Raw genomic sequence first — 18,891 nt, 5'->3', positions numbered from 1 at the left:
TCTGAGTGTCTGATGATCGTCACTGTTTCTATTCATAAATAAAAATATTGATAAAATCCACACGCTGAGTTCAGAGATATATTTTCTAGTTCGAGTTGTAGTTTGTGATTTTTCAAAGGAATTTTCATGGAAAAATTGAGCTGCTGCTGTAAACTTATTGAGTTCTTAAAATCAGGAGAACATTTGGGCTCCTGTTGAAACAGCTTCTATAATAATTGCATAAGTAAGATGGATTATCAGCAGCTGAGTGTAAACAAACTGAAGCTGATGGAAGCAAACTTTCCCTGAAATAAATACTCTGCTTTTTATTCTTATCATGCCTTCTACTAGCAGGATTCTCAGGTTTAATCTGCAGAACTTGTACTCACAGGCAACAAATCTAATCAGTGTTATGCCTTTCCTTTTTATAACTAATGCTATGCAAACTATGCATTTCATAATATGAATATAAAATAATTTCAGTGGTAAGAAGTGCATTATGCTGACAGCAGTTCATCATTTTACATTTTTTTTAGCTTTCAGGGGGCAGAATGATGTGGTGCTGTTTGTCTGACATCAACAGCTCAATAAGTTCATAAAGATAGTGTAAGGGAGGAGTTTTTGATGTTCTGGCTCCAGTTTCATCCATGTTTCTGAAATTGATCTTGCAGAGGCTGAATATCATAGGTTTCCTGTTCCAGCAGAAAATGTGAGATCCAGGACATCATTTAGGGACAATCAAACAATTCTGTCATTTCCCCTCAATTTCCTCCATGGGATTTTCTTGTGTGCCAGTGTTTGGAGTTGTTATGGAAGAATACAAGTCTTATTAAACAAGAATCAGATCAGTGGTCTTCATTCAAGCAGAATTTATTAATTAGAGACACAACGATCCAGTGTTTTCTAATCCAATCCAATACTGACTTGAGCTGACAGTATCTTGCTACTTGAATGAGGGCTTTATCTTTAATATAAACCTTGTTAAAATAAGGTACCAACTTAACACAGATATAAATGTACTTTAAGGGCCTAGGCGGAAGTTCAACTGAAGAAACTCATTGCTTTTTATAGATCCACCTGCGAAACAGCCTTGAACCACACCTCGACGAAAGCCAATCGGCATTCAAAGTTCATCTTAAAAGGCCTGCGATACGCACTTGTCTTTATTCAGTTGACAACGTTTCAACCCACCTTCAGCCCCCGCTCCACTATTGTAGCTAAAGCTTCATCGGAGTGTCATTCTTCCTGGACTCTTACTGCGTTCCCTGTCTCATCTTACCCGGTCTGGCAGAAGACCGCCATCTTGAGCCTGGTTCTACCAGAGGTTTCTTCCCAACGGGGAGTTTTTCCTCTCCACTGTCGCTGCATGCTTGCTCATCATGGACAGGTTCTCTCAACCTGTGTTATCCAACTTGACTTCCATCTTCTAGGTCCCTGAGTGAAGCTCAGTATCAGCTCACGCAGTCTACCGGATCTCCCCATAAAGCTCAGCATACCGTTTCTCTAACCAGCAGTCTACAGACTGACCAACTTCATCTATCTCCAACAGCCCTTTTCTTTTCTTCTGTTCATGCATATCTATCAAAATTAAGCGCTATATTTCCTGCCGAGGTCTGAGCGCCAAAGACAAAGTGATTGTATCAATACATTTCTCCCAATTGTCTCTTCTCTTTGAGTGAGTTTTTCAGATTGAAATATTATTTGTTAACAAATAAGCATCACAAAGAAGAACAGTTGTGAAGCACAATGGATCGGAGCTCAGAGATCTGATGTCAGATCACAGATATCTGATCCAAGTAATTAGTCATTATCAGAGCAAATATCCGATCCAGGTACCGGATCGGTGCGTCTCTGTCATTAATCCTTTCAGGGGAAAACAGATGCAGTTTCTCCGAATGTTCTATCTTTTCTGGGCAGATAAAGGGTGGAGCTAATTGTTTAACACTCAAGAGATAAGTTGGAAGGGTTTTTACATGCAGCTTCACTTAAACCAGTTACAGGCAGTTTGCACCAAACACAGGGATGTGAAATAATTGTTAACTTAATGGAGTTTGGTTCCCTGTCCTAAACATCTCCCACCATAAACTTGACAACCTCATTCATAGCCTTGTCTAGCAGGTGTGCAGCGTTAGTGATACTTTTGTGCAATACAGAAAACAACAAGCTCACAATCAGGTTTTAAAAGAAAAGCAAATTTTTTTAAACACAGAGTCGGTTAATGTTATTTTACAGAAATAATTTCAGCCTGTCAAAAAATCTTTAAAAATAATCATCACTGCTGTAAAATATGCAGATTGCTGCTCAAGAATCTGTCTCCAAAGTACTGATGAAGTCAAACAATGCATTTCTCCTCGCTTTTTAATTCCTGGTGCCTTCACTGCCATGGAAAGGTTTCTTTTTTTTTTTTTTTATAGATTTTTATTTGTATCAACTGATTCTTGATCATCTTTTTTTCATCCAGGCAGAGGAATATTATTATCCAAGAACATATTTAGAAAGATTCAATATCTTAAAGAGACTCAATATCCGTTAAAAAAAGGATAAACAAAGAAAGAAACAGTTTATATTTATTTGATGATGCATGCAAAATTGGATGCTGATTTACCTGTAAAGTTCAAACTAAATACCTGTAATAAAATAAAATAAAAGAATAAAACATTTCCATGTATATTTTCCTTAATAATCGAAATATGTTGCTGAGCTCATTTAAATTCCTTCGTATTAAAAGATTATTTTTATAGGAGCACTTCAGAGTTAATGTTTTCACAAGTGTTTTTAGGAGCTTGAGGTTTTTGACTTGCTGTTTCGATTTGGTTGTTTTTGTTTTTCAAACCAGCAACTTTCATGGTTTCAAGCTGATAAATTATCTGATGACTGCATATAAAGTTTGCAACAGTAACCTTATTTGTGATGAAATGCTGTGCAAATCTGCTGTAATTTTACTCTGGAGTAATTCACCCTGCTGGAGATCAGGCTTCCTGGAATTTTCACCATGCCCCAAGCTGCTGAATGTGAGCTGGAGATCCATCCTAGGAGAAAACAATTTCTGTTCTTGGCTAGGATCAGAGAAGCTGAAAAAGCAGCCAATAATTTTCCCCTGACCTTCTTTGCTGTTGTTTTTATTTCAGTTCCTTATTTCTATTCTTTTTTTCTTGCAGCGCTTTGCCAAAGAAACCTCCAGATGTGACCAAGTCCAGGAAAACCAAGACGGAGCAGCTTCTCAAAGTAGATGATCATGACTTCACAATGAGACCGGCATTTGGAGGTAAGGGGGGGCTGTATTACCTTGAGAGGAATCTAGTGGTGAGCTGCAAGTTCTCCATTTTCAGATTTTTTAACCACATGCCTAATAGTGTGAAGGTCACAACAGAACCTGCAGTTCCTGGGAAATGTTAGATTTAGCAGACTTAAAAAAAAGAATGAAACATCTTTTATTGTCATAAAGTGGGGAAACTCACCGGTGTCATATAAAAGCATAGAGACGCATACAAGACAAAAAAATAAATACGAAAAAAACAAAAACAAAAGCTACATCTTAAAGAAAAAACAGTTTGAAGTAGTTAAAAAAGATGGCATATTCAGATAAAATGAAAGATGTTCAAGATAAAAAGAAAGCAAAAGCTCATTTCTGAAACAGCATGGATGTAAGACACACTTCGGAAGAAAGTAAAAAAGAAATTATTTATAGGATATAAAACTACAATTAATAATGTAGATATAAACTCTTATCTTTGATAAATTTTAGTGATATCAAAGAGTCATTTTGAGAGACTAAAGTATACATAGTTTTCAAAATGTGCTAAAGACAAAGATCATAAAGGTTTGGTGTGCATTAATGTTTCTCTCCCTGGGTCAATACTTTATAGAGCTAAATGTCACATAATTTACATGTGCGAATGTGTGGGGGGAATCTCTTAAGGCCTTACACTGTTTTCTATGTTGTGAGTAGGACCAAAACGCAGCAGAAACTGCGGAACATGGAAAAGCAAGATGGCATAAGCTCTGCTCTTCTCAAAAACCTGCCTGTGTAGCTTGCATGGGTCGGATCCATCTCTAAAATAGTGTCGCTTCAAGGTAGTATGAGTTCCCCTTAAGACATGAGACTAACTACGCTAAAGCTGCGGTTCACCAGCAAAACAGATATGACTCTAACCTGATCTGCCATATTTTTGTCTCTCTGATTAAGGATCAAACCTGGAAGGATGAACATGGTCTGGTCTTTACAAGTAACTCCATGACTTCTCAATCTGCTGGTCCAAAGTGGTTTGTTATCAGAATTCAAAACAGAGGGAAACGGTTTAATTTTGCAACAGTGAGGTTGTTCAAGTAGTTTTCAGGGGGGGTGAGTTACAGGTCTAGCGTTACTAGTGGCTAAAAGTTACTTTGTGTTGTTTAAAGGTTAGAAAATTAAAACAGAGACAGACTGAAAATTATAGTGGTAAATGCCGCTGAATGCTGAAGAGCTAACAGCTGGGGATGAGAGCAAAACAGTGGAAGGATGAATAATTAGCACAAAGGAAATTACAAACCACCCTTTGTTTTGACCCAGTTTGATCTTTTACCCGGATATTATCGAATACTCATCCGGAATTCTCTGCAGCTCCTGATGGTTCTGACCTGATCGGACCCGTTCTCTGACTCACAGATTAGCGTCTGCTGCTCCGACCTTTTCCCTGACGCTAATCCTCCATCTGTTTGCACTGCTGCAGCTGATCTCAGAGTTTTTATGTTCAGCTCTGATGATTCGTATCACATCCAAGCTGGTCTGCAGTAAAACAGAGACAGTCCTGTCACTCACATTGAAACAAAGTAGATATTTTAATTGCAGCTCGCGAAAGACCTACAGCACTTAAACTCTTAAATCAGTCAAAGATCAGGCAAAAAGCCCAGTAGGGCAGACATTATCCTTTAGAGAAGAACAGTTGGGTGATTTTATCCAAAAAATGCAGTTCATACCATATAATTACCTAAACTATATTGAAAGATACCTTCATCTTTATTCAGTCGTTTTCTATGAAACTTAACTTTCCCTGTTTTAGGTGAGGTTGCATTGATAATGTCATGTTTCTGCCCTTTGTGGAGTTTTTGAGTTTTCATTTACATTTAAATTTAAGTCATTCTGTTTTTCTTTGTAATCTTTTTTGTTCTTCATTTTTTGTCATTGATGCTGTTTTCTAGTCATTTATAAGCAGTGTTTTGCCCCCTTCTGCCAGTTTCCTTTCCCCTTGGCTCCCTTATAGATACTTCTTTTCACACCTGCTCCATATCAGCTCATTAGCCCTTTCTTTGTTCTGTTCCCTATATATAGACCACCTCTGCACTCCCTCTTTGCTTGTTTCTTGTTGCTTTTTTTGCTTCATTGCTTCCTCCCAATGAGTTATTCCTCCCTGGCATCCCTTGGTTTTTTGTATTTCTTATTTTGTTCCTGAATTTTTGCTTTTGTTCCTCTGGAACCTCAATTAAATCAGCTAAGCCTATCTCTGCCTCCTCATCTCTTCATTTGGGTCCTCAAAAACCTCCACCAAACCTTGACAGATAAATTCCAAATTATATACATTTTTACAATTGTCACAATCTGACACAAGCAAAGGATTTTCTACCTTTAAATTTGTTGAAAAAGCCTGAATGATGATTCAGTGGCTTTCTTAAGTTTCAAATTATGGGGTTTCTTTTTATATGAGTAAACTTTAAAAACACCTGTAGATATATTTTAAAGGAACTCCCCAAACACTAATTTTTATTATGTGAGTATAAACACCATAATAATGCTCAACCATGGATGTGAAGTGGCTGATTCTAATGAGGTTACATTCCAATGAAGAAGGAGAAAGCCTTGAAACACCAAGGCAAAAGTGAAGTATGCATTATGTTTTGCTGCTGGAGGGTCTAGTGCACTTCACAACACATATGAAAGCACAGAGAAAAAATGCTTCCTTTTTAGAAAACATTCCAAATATGAAATGATAAGAAAAGAAGAAAACTTGCACAGTTTACATTAATTCCTTGTCTGTCATATCTTTCATCACTGTAGTAGTGGCAGTAAGGTACAGTTACAGAGCACTGGAGTCGCGTGATGCGAAAAAGCGATTCTATTACAGTTTTGTAATATATAATAATTTCAATGTGAAAAAAACCCATTGAAGGGTTAAAAACCTTTCTACAAATTTTTTTTCAAAATTGCAGGCTTTCACCATTTTATTTTCGTAGTCGCAATTTGATGATTGGTGAAAACGCAGCTGCTGTATTTCAAGTATTTCAAACTTTTTTTAATAAATCAAAAACTGTGGGGTGTGAAAACTGAATCGAACCCTTTACTTTCAGTGCATCACACTCTGTCCAGAATTTCAGAGAGGTTCTCTGAATGATCCAATGTTGACCTAAATGATAATAGAATCCACCTGTGTGTTATCAAGTCCCCATATAAACACACCTGTTATGTCATAGTCTCAGAGGTCTGTTTAAAGCACAGAAAGGATCGTGTAGAGCAAGGAACACACCAGATAGGTCTTAAATGCTGTTCTGGAGAAGTTTAAAGCAGGATTTTAATACAAAAAGATTCCCCAAGCCTTAAACATGCCAAGGAGATCTGTGCAAGCAATAACATTAGAGATGCAGCCATCACCGCTCTGGAGGATTTGCTGTGATCTACAGCTGAGGGGGAGACTATGTTGATAGGACAACAATCATCACAAGCAACACATCTCACCACCCCCACTGTTAAACATGGTGGTGGCAGCGTCATGGTTTGGGCCTGCTTTTCTTCAGGAGGGATAGGGAAGATGGTTAAAATTGATGGGAAGATCAAATGCAACCATTCCGGATGAAAACTTGTTGGATTCTGGAAAAAAACATGAGACTGGGACTGAGATTTATCTGCAAAGAAGAAAATCATGAAGCAAAATCTACAATGAAATGGTTCACAAATAAACATATTCAGATGTTGGAATGGTCAAGTCAAAGTCCAGACCAGAATCCAATTGAGAATCTGTGGAAAGAACTGAAAACTGCTAAAAACACTCTCCATTCAACCTCACTAAGGTTTGCAAAGAACAATAAGCAAAGATTCCGGTCTTCCAATGTGCAAAAGTGATGGAGACATACTGTACCCAGGGGATTTTTTCTCAGTTCTTTTATTTGTAAAAAAAAAAAGTTAAAAAAAATCCATTCAGATTTTGTTCCACTTCATGATTGTGTCCCACTTGTTGCTGATTCTTCACAAAAATAATGTTAAATCTTTATGCTTGAAGCCTTAAATGTGGCAAAAGGTAAAAAAAAAAAGTTAAAAGGGGCTGAATACTTTCGCAAATCACTGTAGGTATCCATCGGACACTGGTTTAATTTGTTGTTATTTAGTAAGACAAAAAAGCACAGTCAGTAGTAATCTCTATTAGGGTTGTCAAAAGTATCGATACTCAAAAAAGTATCGATACTGAAACGTTGTATCCGGATACAATACTCATTTACAAAAATATCGAGTACCAGTCGCACCTAAACTGTCATTCATCAAAAGTGCAGAATAGAGGAAAATGCACTTTCTGAACACTGTGTGATCAAATAATTCTGTGCACTTTTCAGTTTCAGACTTTTTTTGTAACAGTTGCAGCTGCTGAGAATTATTTTTGTTTCTTAACCGGTTTGGCTAGTGTCATTGTTATGTGTGCAAAGCATAGCCAAGGAAGGAAAACTTAATTTTAATTTTGTAAGTTTTTTATCAAGCTTGCTAAATACTGTGCACAGAAAACAACCTCAAAATGTTGTTCTTATTGTTTATTGTATTTATTTATTTATTGTATTTTAATTATTAATCAAAATATTTCTGTTGAAATTTTATCCTTGTGGTATCGAAAATGGTGTCGAGTATCGAATATTTTCCTTAGTATCGGTATCGAGTTGAAAAGTTTAGTATCATGACAACCCTAATCTCTATGTGAGATCAAGCTTGAAATAACATCTAGAACAGGAAATAGATAGAAAGTTCAGAATAAAATTCTGCTTGACTCTTTTCCAACAATAAGGCCCAGTGGCAGTTCATTGGTTTCGTTATTACATAAAATGTGGAATGTTTTAGTTTGGGCCCATCGGAATTCATTGAATGCGCTATTAACATTTTTATTATGCGCTGTATAGGAGAGAGAGAGAGTGCGATGAAGGGATGCCAGACGTGTTCTGGTTACAGTAGGCCTATAGGTGTGTGTGTATTAAAAGGAGATTTAGCAGAATGTTGTCTCATGTTGGTTGATGATCATATTAAACATTTAATATGTTTCACCTCTTGCCTTCAGCAGCAGTTTTCTTTGACTGTCTTGCTTTTGCTAGACATGTTTTTGTCATCATTTTTAGATCAAATGCTTTTTATTTTTACTACTGTGACAGTGCAACCAAAGCATTTAAAGCTCTGGTTGGCTTTTACTGGTCCTTTCATTCTGCTCAGCTCCCAGTCAGCAGAACTGCAATCTCCAAACTGGTAAAAATCTATCTTATTCGTCTTCAAAAGCCATTTCTATGAATGAACAAGCGTGGAAATGTGTTGTTTTTGGAAAATTTACGAAAAAAAATATGAAAATGTTGTTGCATGTGGCATGTTGACCTTCAACAAACAAGTAAATTGTGTGAATGTGGCTCAAGGACAGCGAGGTAACTGAGAGGCAATCACAAAGCACTGATCTCAGTCCCATGGAAAAATTGTGGGCAGGGCTTAAAATTTCTAAATAAGATGGCACCAAAAATCCACATCACTCTCCTAGATGGGTCTGAAGGAATGGGCAAATATATGAGAAGCTTGCAGAGATGGGAAGTAATGAAGTACAAATACTTCGTTACTGTACTCAAGTAGATTTTTCTGATATTTTTACTTTACTTTATTACTTATTTTTATAGCGACTTTTTACTTCTACTTCTTACATTTTTACAAAAATATCTGTACTTTCTACTCCTTACATTTTAAAAAATTGGCTCGTTACTTTAGTTTTGAATCATTTCAATGGAGTTACCGTTATTATTTTTCACGTCACCAATACTAAATTCAATCTAATTGGATGGGAATCTACGTTGCATTTGAAGCACCACTACAAGATGAATCGACAGATTCGGCGGTATTCATTCGCGGCAAATCATTGCAGCTTGGTGGCGGTGGCGTTAGCATAGTAGTATGGACGACGAGATGATTGAAAATTAACACAACGGAGATCTAGTCCTATTGGCAGACATCCATTTAAAATGTAGGCAACGGCATGAAAAAAGTGGTTTCTACTTTTACTTTTATACTTTAAGTAAATTTACAAGCCTGTACTTTGTTACTTTTACTTGAGTAAAGTAGTTTAATCAGTACTTCCACTTTTACCAGAGTATTTTTCAAAACAAGTATCTGTACTTTTACTCAAGTACGGAAAGTGAGTACTTTTGCCATCTCTGGAAGCTTGTAGAAATACCCATCCTCCTTAGCTAAAGTCAGTATACAAAAACAGTTAGTATACAAAGAATGTATTCTCAGCAGTGGTAAAAAAAATAAATTTATTTTTATATACTGTTTTTTATTCAACTCTTGATCTATCTTCTGTCTATCTGTATACTCTAGATAGATAGATAGATAGATAGATAGATAGATAGATAGATAGATAGATAGATAGACAAACAGCCCCAAAATAGAGAGTAAATCAAACCTTAAAACAAATCAATTACATTTACTCCCTCAGCTATCTCAGAGATGACCAGCACAAAGGCCAGATTTTTATTTGGGTCAGGACCTGTGCTGACCTGCAGGTGTCAAATATCCAGTATTGTCTGTCAGTGGCCCACAGGTCCTCCATTGCCAGAACCTGTGATATGTTGGCCTCTTTGATGTTTCCACGTCTCCCTCCTCCTCCTGGTCTTTCCTCCCTGCCTCCCATTGGCGTTGTTGTTGTTATCACCAAGAAAACAGACTCTGAGCTTTTTTTTCCAGGTGACAGTGTCACAAGCTTCGATCGTTATGCCTTTTAACTCCAGTTTCAGATGCTTTCAGAACGTCCCAGTGGTGTTGTTCAGAGTGCGATCTGAAGATGCTTCATACACTCTGGTTTAATCTGCGTTTCTTTAGATTTTAGAGGGCTGAGTTGAATCTAAACATAGTTCATGAGCGAGGAACTTCAGAAGACTCGCTCCAAGTTTTTCAGATCAGAAGTCAGCATCTCTTGTCAGTTTGCTGAGCAATCAAAGGGGACTTGTTGGGTCTGCTCAGAGGGAAAAGTTTGGACTCTGAGATACGCCCTCATGTCAGACAAGAAATGAGGGGTCGTCCTTCTGAAGTCTATGAACCTTAGTGGGGAAGAAGACCTACTCACCGATGATACAAATACTTGAAAGCAAAGTAGTTCGCAGAGGAATCGGGCACACAAAGACCTCAGAACTTCATAAGAATCTTTTTGAAGACCCAAACATTCCTAAATGAAAGTCCACAAAGGAACACTTCTTTAAGATTAGTCCCACATTTCTGCTGCTTTGAGAAATCAAAATAAACTCTAGTTTTATACAAATTAGTTCCTCTTTAATATATCTTTTCTAACTGCAAAAGCTTCAGATTAAACAAAATATATTTTAAGCATTTCAAGTTTTTCTCATATTTTAATCTGTTTTTTTATTCTCAGCATCTGAACAGATTGCTTTCTTTGAACATATTTTAGACATGTTACATAGACATGTCAGTAACTAAGTTAACATGTGTAAATATATTTAAAGGGATTAAAGTGTTTTTAGATGAAAAGGAAAGAAGTCATCTAAATACACCATTTATTTGAGCTCAAACTCAAATAATCTGATTATAACCTGTGTTTGCTTGTAGCAGGCTCAAGCAATCTGACATCCACAGAGTTGTCAGAAGCTGTGTTTTACTTATGGTTGTGGTGAAAAGCAAATTAAAATAAAAGAAGAAATGCCTACGTTTTTTGGCTGGTATTGTTCTGAATGCCCAGAATGGACTAGCGCCAGGTTCTGAAAGCAGAAGTTACTGCTTTACATAATTTAACTACAGCCTCAGCACCCCTCTTGCTGAATAATGAGAGAAAGGGAGGAAATTAACATCCCTGAAGGTTTTGTGTTGCCAAGCGCAGCTCCCTCCATCTCCACATAAATGTCCGCTCAGGTCTGTTTGCCTCAATGTACAGTAAAAGATAAGATCAAAACAAGTGCATAGATGGACACTGCTTAGATTATGTTTTTGCATATATCAATTATCTCATTCAGACACCAGTTTTATTCTGATTGAACTTAATCACAGTACTATTCTGATTGTTCCTTTACTTCAATTGTTTTTTATGTGGCTGTTACCAGATATAGCAGACTTTCAGAGTGGTTTCACACTAAATATTTGGAATGCTTTTTACCGTCACTGAGTCGTGGTTTGGAGTGGATTGAGCCACCTAAATCTATTCTGGATCCTGGGATCCTGGTAAAGGAAAAACATCTCATTTCAGCACAGTTCCTGTGAATCCTAGAGTGTTTTCAGTGTGAATGTGTGCCATTGTACTCAAAGCAAGAATAGGATAGATGAAAGAGTGTATTTGAATAGAAGAAGAAGAGAAAAAAACAAAGTAAGCAGTTACATCAAAAGATAAAATTGTTGAAGAGTGTCATGCAGGGCCACGTCGAGTAGTAAAGGGATGCAGGTGCCTTTTGAAATGTGGTCAGGGAAAAAAACAGTGAGGATCATTCTTTGTGCTTTCTGTTCTCCAGGATGAGCAGGATACTGATGAATTCTGCCTCTGTTGCAACTGCATGACATTATTTGGCCAAGTTTAAAAATCTCTTTGTGAAAGCATCCCTGGATGTGACCATCAGTCTGAATGCCTGCGCAGATTTTAAGTCGTATTGTTTTATTACTTTGTTTAGTAGTTTTTAAACTTTGACCTCTAAATATTACAGAGAGACAAAGGTTGCTGAACTCAGAGGATAAACCAGTCAACACATATCATATGGCTTCACACAGTGAAGGAACGTGTCCCATTATGCAACTAGAGATAATCTTCATCATCGCTGCATGTAACTTAGGACTTTTGCGCATGTATGTAGGTGGACATAGACGGACATATTTAACAAGCTCTGCTTCAGTCTGAGTGACTGCTGGAGGGTACATGTGGGCTGTATTACTGCTCTTAATCCCAAGTAAAATAACACATTAAGCTTGCTGTTAATCCTGGTTGAAAGGAACTAGATGAAAGTCCCTCAGCTACGTCTCTCAGTGTCTGTCCTCGTCCCAACTCGTTTTTCGTTAAGTGACTGCAAAATTTCAGTGGTTTGTTTCTCAGTGGTGGGGATTACTTCATTTTAGAGACTGATTCATGTCCCCTATTTGTTTAATGGGTCTACCTACCATCATGCAACATTTATCCAGCATTCATCATATGAATGCATGTCCATCACCTCTGAATTCATTCATTTTCACCCCGCATATTCTATTCACTGTTGTATGTGATGTTCAATGCATTTACTTCAAGTGTATCAATAATTTGACTGTTTGACTTTTAATTTTAGGTTGGCGCTACAGGTCGCTACCATAGAGATAGTTTCTTCCACCAGACCACCCACATGTATACATTTTTTATTTGCAACAATTCAACCATGACCTCTGTTGTTGAAAGAACAATATGTATGTTTTGCCTTATTTGTATTTTGTTCTTAAAATGTATTCAATGAGAACAAAGCAGAAATTAACTTTAAATCCTTGTTGAATGAACCAACTTGGTAAATAAAACGTATTTCGATTCTGAAAAAGCACAGAAGATTTTCTTGAGTTTAAAACATCAACCAAACATAAGTAAAGCATGGCACATAATATGAAACTTTGAAATTTCAACAGAGTATGAAGTCTTGTATGGACTTACAGTTTTTCATCTGTGATGGAGATGAGGACAGAAGAGAAGAAGAAATGCTTTAGTGTTTCAGTTGTAAATCTGGAGCTCAGTTGTTAATCCAGACCTCTTTCTTCCAGCGGCTCAGTCTTACTGACAGCAAAAGGAAGCTTTACTATATTTTTTATTTAATGATGGTCTTAAATTATCATTGATGTTGTATCAAAACTCGAAACAGTACTTTGTTAAACTGACTTGAAATGACTGCTGTTGACAATATTAATAACAGCGCAAGAACAGAAATGCAGCACATCTGACTTCTATGCTAGATTTCCTCTATTTGTGCTGGGCTTTCTACCCGATGAAAATAATCACTTTAATTTCTTTATTTTAAAAAGATCAATAATATAAACATTAATTTTCTCCCGCTTAGTCCTTGTCAGGGTCTCGGTGTCTATCGCCGGCGGTCTATAGATGAGAGGCGGGGCACACCATGGACAAGTTGCCAGTCTGTCGCAGAGCCATGCAGAGACACTCAACCATGCCCACTAGGGGTGTGCAAAATAATCGTCATGATGATGCATCGTAATTCTAATTTTCGTGATCTACTGCATCGATTCTTGATACCAAGTATCGATTATTAATTTAAAAAAATTAATAAATAAAATTGCATGAATGGTTGGCGAACATCAGCCAAAAACAAGTGTAATACAACTTCCAGTCCAGTAGATGTCGCTGCGGATGTGTTGACGCACGCTGCCTTGTGTCACAAGCATTTCCGGCCACGGGATACTGCGCAGAGTCATTCAAAAACAAAACATGGAGGAGAAAATATTGCAATGCATCGCAATAATTCAAGTATCGTGATGCATCGTGATAGAATCGCATCGTGGCATATGAATCGTGATTCAAATCGAATCGTGACGTCTTTGGCAATACCCACCCCTAATGCCCACACACTCACACCTATTGAGAATTTAGAGAAGCCCATTAACCTAACAGTCATGTTTTTGGACTGTGGGAGGAAGCCGGAGTACCTGGAGAGAACCCAACCATGCAATGAGAGAACATGCAAACTATGAAGAAAGACCCTGGGCCGGGAATGGAATCCAGAACCTTCTTGCTGCAAAGCAAGAGTGATACCCACTGTGCAGCCTAGCAGCCCAAACTGAAATGTGCTAAATATTAAATCTGGGTTTAGTGTGGACAAAAAAGAAAAACAAACCAAAGGTTCTTTTAAAGTTTACAAGGTGTTTACAACTGTAACATGCATGGGAGTAAAGTTGTAATACCAGAGCAGTGTATTCTTTGTAAATAAAATGATGAAATCAAAGGTTTTTATATATATAAAGCTGCAAGTAGCCCTTTGAAAGAGTTGATGGTGTCAAAGTGGCTCAATATAACAATGACCTTTAGACCCCCGCTCTGTAAGGTAGAGATGTTTTTTTTTATATGTATTTATTACTGTTTTCAAGGCCGCACTTAAAAAAATGAAATTGTCTAGAGCTGTTTTAAATGAAATTTCTTTTTGTGTAGACTTGTGTATACAAAATGACTAAAAATCTTTTTAAGATGTTCCAGATCATTTAGACATTTTTAAACTAAAAGCCAAATCTTTAAAAAACAATTCCTTTAAAAATGGGCAGTAAATGGCAGGAACACAAATTAGGGTCATGTTTTCATATCGTCTTGTGGTCGTTAGCAAACGGACAGCTGGATTTTGAACCAGCTGAAGATGGAGAAGCAGGTTATTGTCAATCGCACTACTGAGGGAATTCAAATAGTCCAGTTTAGAAGTAAAAAAAAACCTAAATAAACATCTTTAGGGCATTATCCATCCATCCATCCATCCATCCATCCATCCATCCATCCATCCATCCATCCATCCATCCATCCATCCATCCATCCATCCATGATGACCAAACATGTCTAATCAAAGTGTATTATTATGCTTATGCTTTATCAGCTGTGTCCTTTTTGCTTCTCCTCCTTATTTTTGTGTCTTAATCTGATGATCAGAGCATTAAAGCCTTTACTTGTTTGCTTTTTATCTGTTTTCATGATTGTATCTGACAGTTGATTTATTCTGATTCAGCTAGAAACTCTCATGTCTTAAATTTGTTAAAACTTAAATGATATATTGTAACACTGGTTACAATGAATATTTTATAATATTGAGTTCTCGCTGTGTGACATATACTGACATATCCTTTTGTCTCTTTTTTGTTGTACTGGTGTTGAAAGACGGATTTGTGATGGAGGAACATTCTGTCTGGTTTTGCTCTTGTTTTCATTCCTTTTGGAAATTAAACCAGTTGCAGCACACCATTGTCGGAAATTGTTTGTAAGCCGTTTTGAATTCATTTTATTTAAGGTCATTCAAACATGAAATGTATGCAGGTTTCATGAAAAGAAATGCAAAAAATCCTTCCCCCCCACCAAAAACAACTGCACTGTTAGTGGAGTGAGCAGCCAGACCAGCAAGCAAACTCTGTTTGTAATTCTAACCATTTTCATTGAATATGGTGTTTTTTAGGCCCATTCTGTACACATCATCTGCTGATGCTCACAGATTGTTGTGTTTAATAAAAATTCTTTAATTGAAGTTGTTGCTTTTCATATCCATCTTCAAGGTGGTACAGGGTACCCATTCCCCTGTTGTACCTCCCATTATAAAAGTAGTGGTCTTTATACAGATGCAAACCATATGGTCAGATTAGGTTTCTGATTGCCTCAGCTGATGATACAGCATCACCATATATCTCCTGCAAGAGTGACCAGCTGCTGCACGCCACCATCCTAATCTGGAGAGCTGGAGGTCAGCCATGGTTGTGGCTGAGCTACAGTTGTTCCACATCAGTAATCACATGTGCCAATAGGAAGCAGTGTGTTTTATTTGTGAGAAGAGGGAGAGTCTGACTGTTGACAAGTTGACTGAAAGGGAAAAACTAGCTGCTGCGTGTCAGCTAAAAAAAAATCATCCAAACAGGAGGACAGTGTTACGATTGATGGCTGTAGTCACGCTATTACGCAATGCTGCTGTTTTCACAAACCACAGCGTTTACTGAGAGGAAAATGTACCAGCAGTAAAATCAGGTTTGGATCAAAGGCTGCTGTCGTTTACTCTTGAAATATCCTTGGTGATGGAAACTCACAACAGCAATCTGTTGTTCTTTCAATGATGTTTTCAGCTTGCACCAACTCTGACATAACAATAGAACTTAGTTCAGATGTAATAATACTTCCTCGTTATTTATTTTTCTCTTTGGTTGTATCTGATTTTTTCATTTTCATACACAGAATAACCTTTTCTATCTCTGTAAATGAACATGCTGCTGCAGTGTTTTGATAGATTAGCGGTTTTTTTTTGACTGCTAAGGCAAAACATTAAAAACTCATCCTTTCTCTTCAAACTCCTCCATCCAATTAGCAGAACACTTGTATGTTTTAACCGAGTGGGACACATCGCTAAAAACAATCACCCTTATTTATATAAACTGAATTTGCCATTAAATCCCACACAGCATTCACATAACCTAACTGCTACTTAAAAGGTGAAATGGCCTAGTCAAAGTAGTGATTTAAATCTGATTAAGATGCAGGGTTTTGGCTTCAAACGGACCACTTAGCTTCTCATGTGGTCCAACTGAAAGCTTTCTGGAGACTTGGGGTGATATTCCTCCTGGATTATGTGAAAGCACTGCAAACATTAGGCAATTACAAATGGAACAAGACAATTTACATTTATAATAAGAAAAAAAATATTATTTCAAGTGCATATTATCTAATTATCTTATTTTAAGAGTAAAAATACCAGTGGTGTCATAAGTACACACATCTGTTACTTAAGTAGAAGTATAACAACTGCAGTTTAAAAACACTCTGGTAAAAGTTGAAGTATCAACTTGACCTCTTTACTCAAGTAAAAGTGAAAAAGTACCGTATTTTCACGACTATAAGGCGCACTTAAACGTCTTTTTTTTTCCTCAAAATGTGCGGTGCGCCCTATGGTGCGGTGCGCCTTATGTGTGTTGTAACTGCAACTTTTGAGACCACCTCATTGAGGAGATGATGAAAGAGTGGCTGAATGTAAGGAGACCAGGTGTTTTTTTTCCACCCCTCACCATCGCTGTTAATATGTAACTTCATGCGTGCCCATCTCACAGCTGATGTGAAAAACATGGGGAAACAAATTAACCCTGTGCTCGCTGTTCAACCGCTCGACATCGGTGTGAACCGGACCCAGCAGGTGCAGCAGAAGCAGCGAGTTTACATGCAAAGTCAATGGTTGACGCGCGTATAGGCACAGCAAAAGGTCCCGCAGCGCGTTTTGGTGCAGCACGTCGGGAGCGTTTAAGCGCTGCTGCAGCTCAGATGGAAAAATTGAAGTTTTGCTGCTGGACGCGCCGCATCAACCAATCAGAGAAGCTGATCTGGGAGCTGGCAGCGAGACAGACAGCGCTCTGATGACATTAACGCAAATGAAAAGGCTCGGTGGATGCGTGGCTGAGGCAGGTGTATGTGAGAAGACTAGGTGGTTTTTTCCACGCATCACCATCGCTGCGTGCCCATCTCACAGCCGATGTGAAAAAAAGATGAATCAAATGAACGCTGTGCTCGCCGTTATCCCGGGGGTCTGACAAAGGAGCTTCCACCGCTCGACATCGAAGCGGCCGTTCACAGTAAGGCTGCGAGCGGCGTGGGAGCGATGGATGACAGACTGAGACCACAGTTTCATGATAAATGGAAGGCAGCGCCGGGCAGATTACGCCACCGTTTGCGGATGGATTGTAGATGGACTGTGTCTGCTGGCTCTGTTGTTCAAGCTTTCGCAAAAGCCGGCATTATTTCTGAGGAGCTGCGCTGCAGGGAAAGTGACTGACAGCGCAGAAGGGGAAACTGGCATGTCGGATTTAGCGCAGCTGTTTAATTCAGAAACAGAGGATGAGGACTTTGAGGGGTTTGATTAATACTCTGTAATAAATACTTGAATAAAGCACAATCATACTCAATTTTGCTCCCGCTCTATTTTTCTACCTGAAAACTTAATTCAACACCAGCCTCTGGGCCGCAGCGCATCAGGGCTCACCTCCGCAGGTGTTTTTTCATCTAAATAATCTAAATCTTTTTGAGTGAGAAAGTCCACCTGAAAATGTAATCATTGCAGACAGTTCATCCAGATTATTATCCTGCCTATGTTTTAAGTTAATTTATGTGTCAATAAACTGTATCAGAGGAGTAATCGCAGCCCTGTGTCATCAGCGATGTGTCTCTCACGGCTGGTACCCAGGTTTGAATAATACTTTGTAATAAATACACCTTGCAGCTTTATTTGCTGTGATCAGTGGGAATAAAGTAGTTTTAATATGTTTTTAAGTGAGAAAATCCACCTGAGAGGACATGTACCTTTATATAAAAAACGCGCCCTATAGTCCGGTGCGCCTTATGTGTGTGTTAAATACAGAAATGGCACACATAACTGAGACTGCGCCTTTTAGTCCGGTGCGCCTTATGGTCGTGAAAATACGGTATGTGCTCCAAAAACTACTTAAAGTATGAAAGTATTAAGTAACCTTTAGAAAAAAAACCCAGCCAGATGCCACTATAAGAATTGAAAGCTCAATTTTTCGACTATTTTGAAAAATTCTTGGAGATAGGGCCAAGGATGAGGGAGTTCTTATTGGTCTCCATCTTTTTCTGAATCCGACATTGCATGGCATAGATAATTCTCGTTTGCAAATTGAAGAACACCTGCTTGCTTCTGATGATTTCCTTTGGCGTCAGCACAAATTTGACAAATAGCTAAGTAATGGGTGTTTTGTTATATGACTAGTTTTCACTGAATGTGGATGGTGTCATTGATCTGCATTGGATGGCGCACATGACGTGAAATAAATATTTATAAACATAAAACCGAAGCCAAGAGTAACGAGTAACATTTGTTTTAAAAATGTAAGGAATAGAAAGTACAGATACCTGTGTGAAAATGTAATGAGTATAATTCAGAAGTTGGAAGAAATGGATTAAAGTATAGCTACCTGAAATGTGTACTTAAGTACAGTAACAAAGTATTTACTTTGTTACTTGACAC

General features: G+C 37.9%; 1 protein-coding gene across 2 annotated transcripts in view; it reads left to right on the top strand.

Annotated features, from left to right (window-relative positions):
* The window catches only part of gabrr2a (gamma-aminobutyric acid type A receptor subunit rho2a), a 73,196-nt gene that overhangs the window by 9,619 nt on the left and 44,686 nt on the right, over positions 1 to 18,891 (top strand). For both annotated transcript variants that reach the window (XR_005282640.1, XM_038307209.1), the window contains exon 2: positions 3,138 to 3,244. Coding sequence is in view for 1 of the 2 variants with exons in the window: in XM_038307209.1 (XP_038163137.1) it covers positions 3,138 to 3,244 (107 nt within the window). In the remaining variant the exon portion in view is untranslated. The remainder of the gene's footprint in view (positions 1 to 3,137; positions 3,245 to 18,891) is intronic.

Source organism: Cyprinodon tularosa, unplaced genomic scaffold (assembly GCF_016077235.1).
Source record: "Cyprinodon tularosa strain WSP-4 unplaced genomic scaffold, ASM1607723v1 ctg603, whole genome shotgun sequence".
NCBI lineage: Eukaryota > Metazoa > Chordata > Actinopteri > Cyprinodontiformes > Cyprinodontidae > Cyprinodon > Cyprinodon tularosa.
The sequence above is the reverse complement of the archived record's forward strand: the minus strand, read 5'-3'. Positions and strand labels throughout refer to the sequence as shown.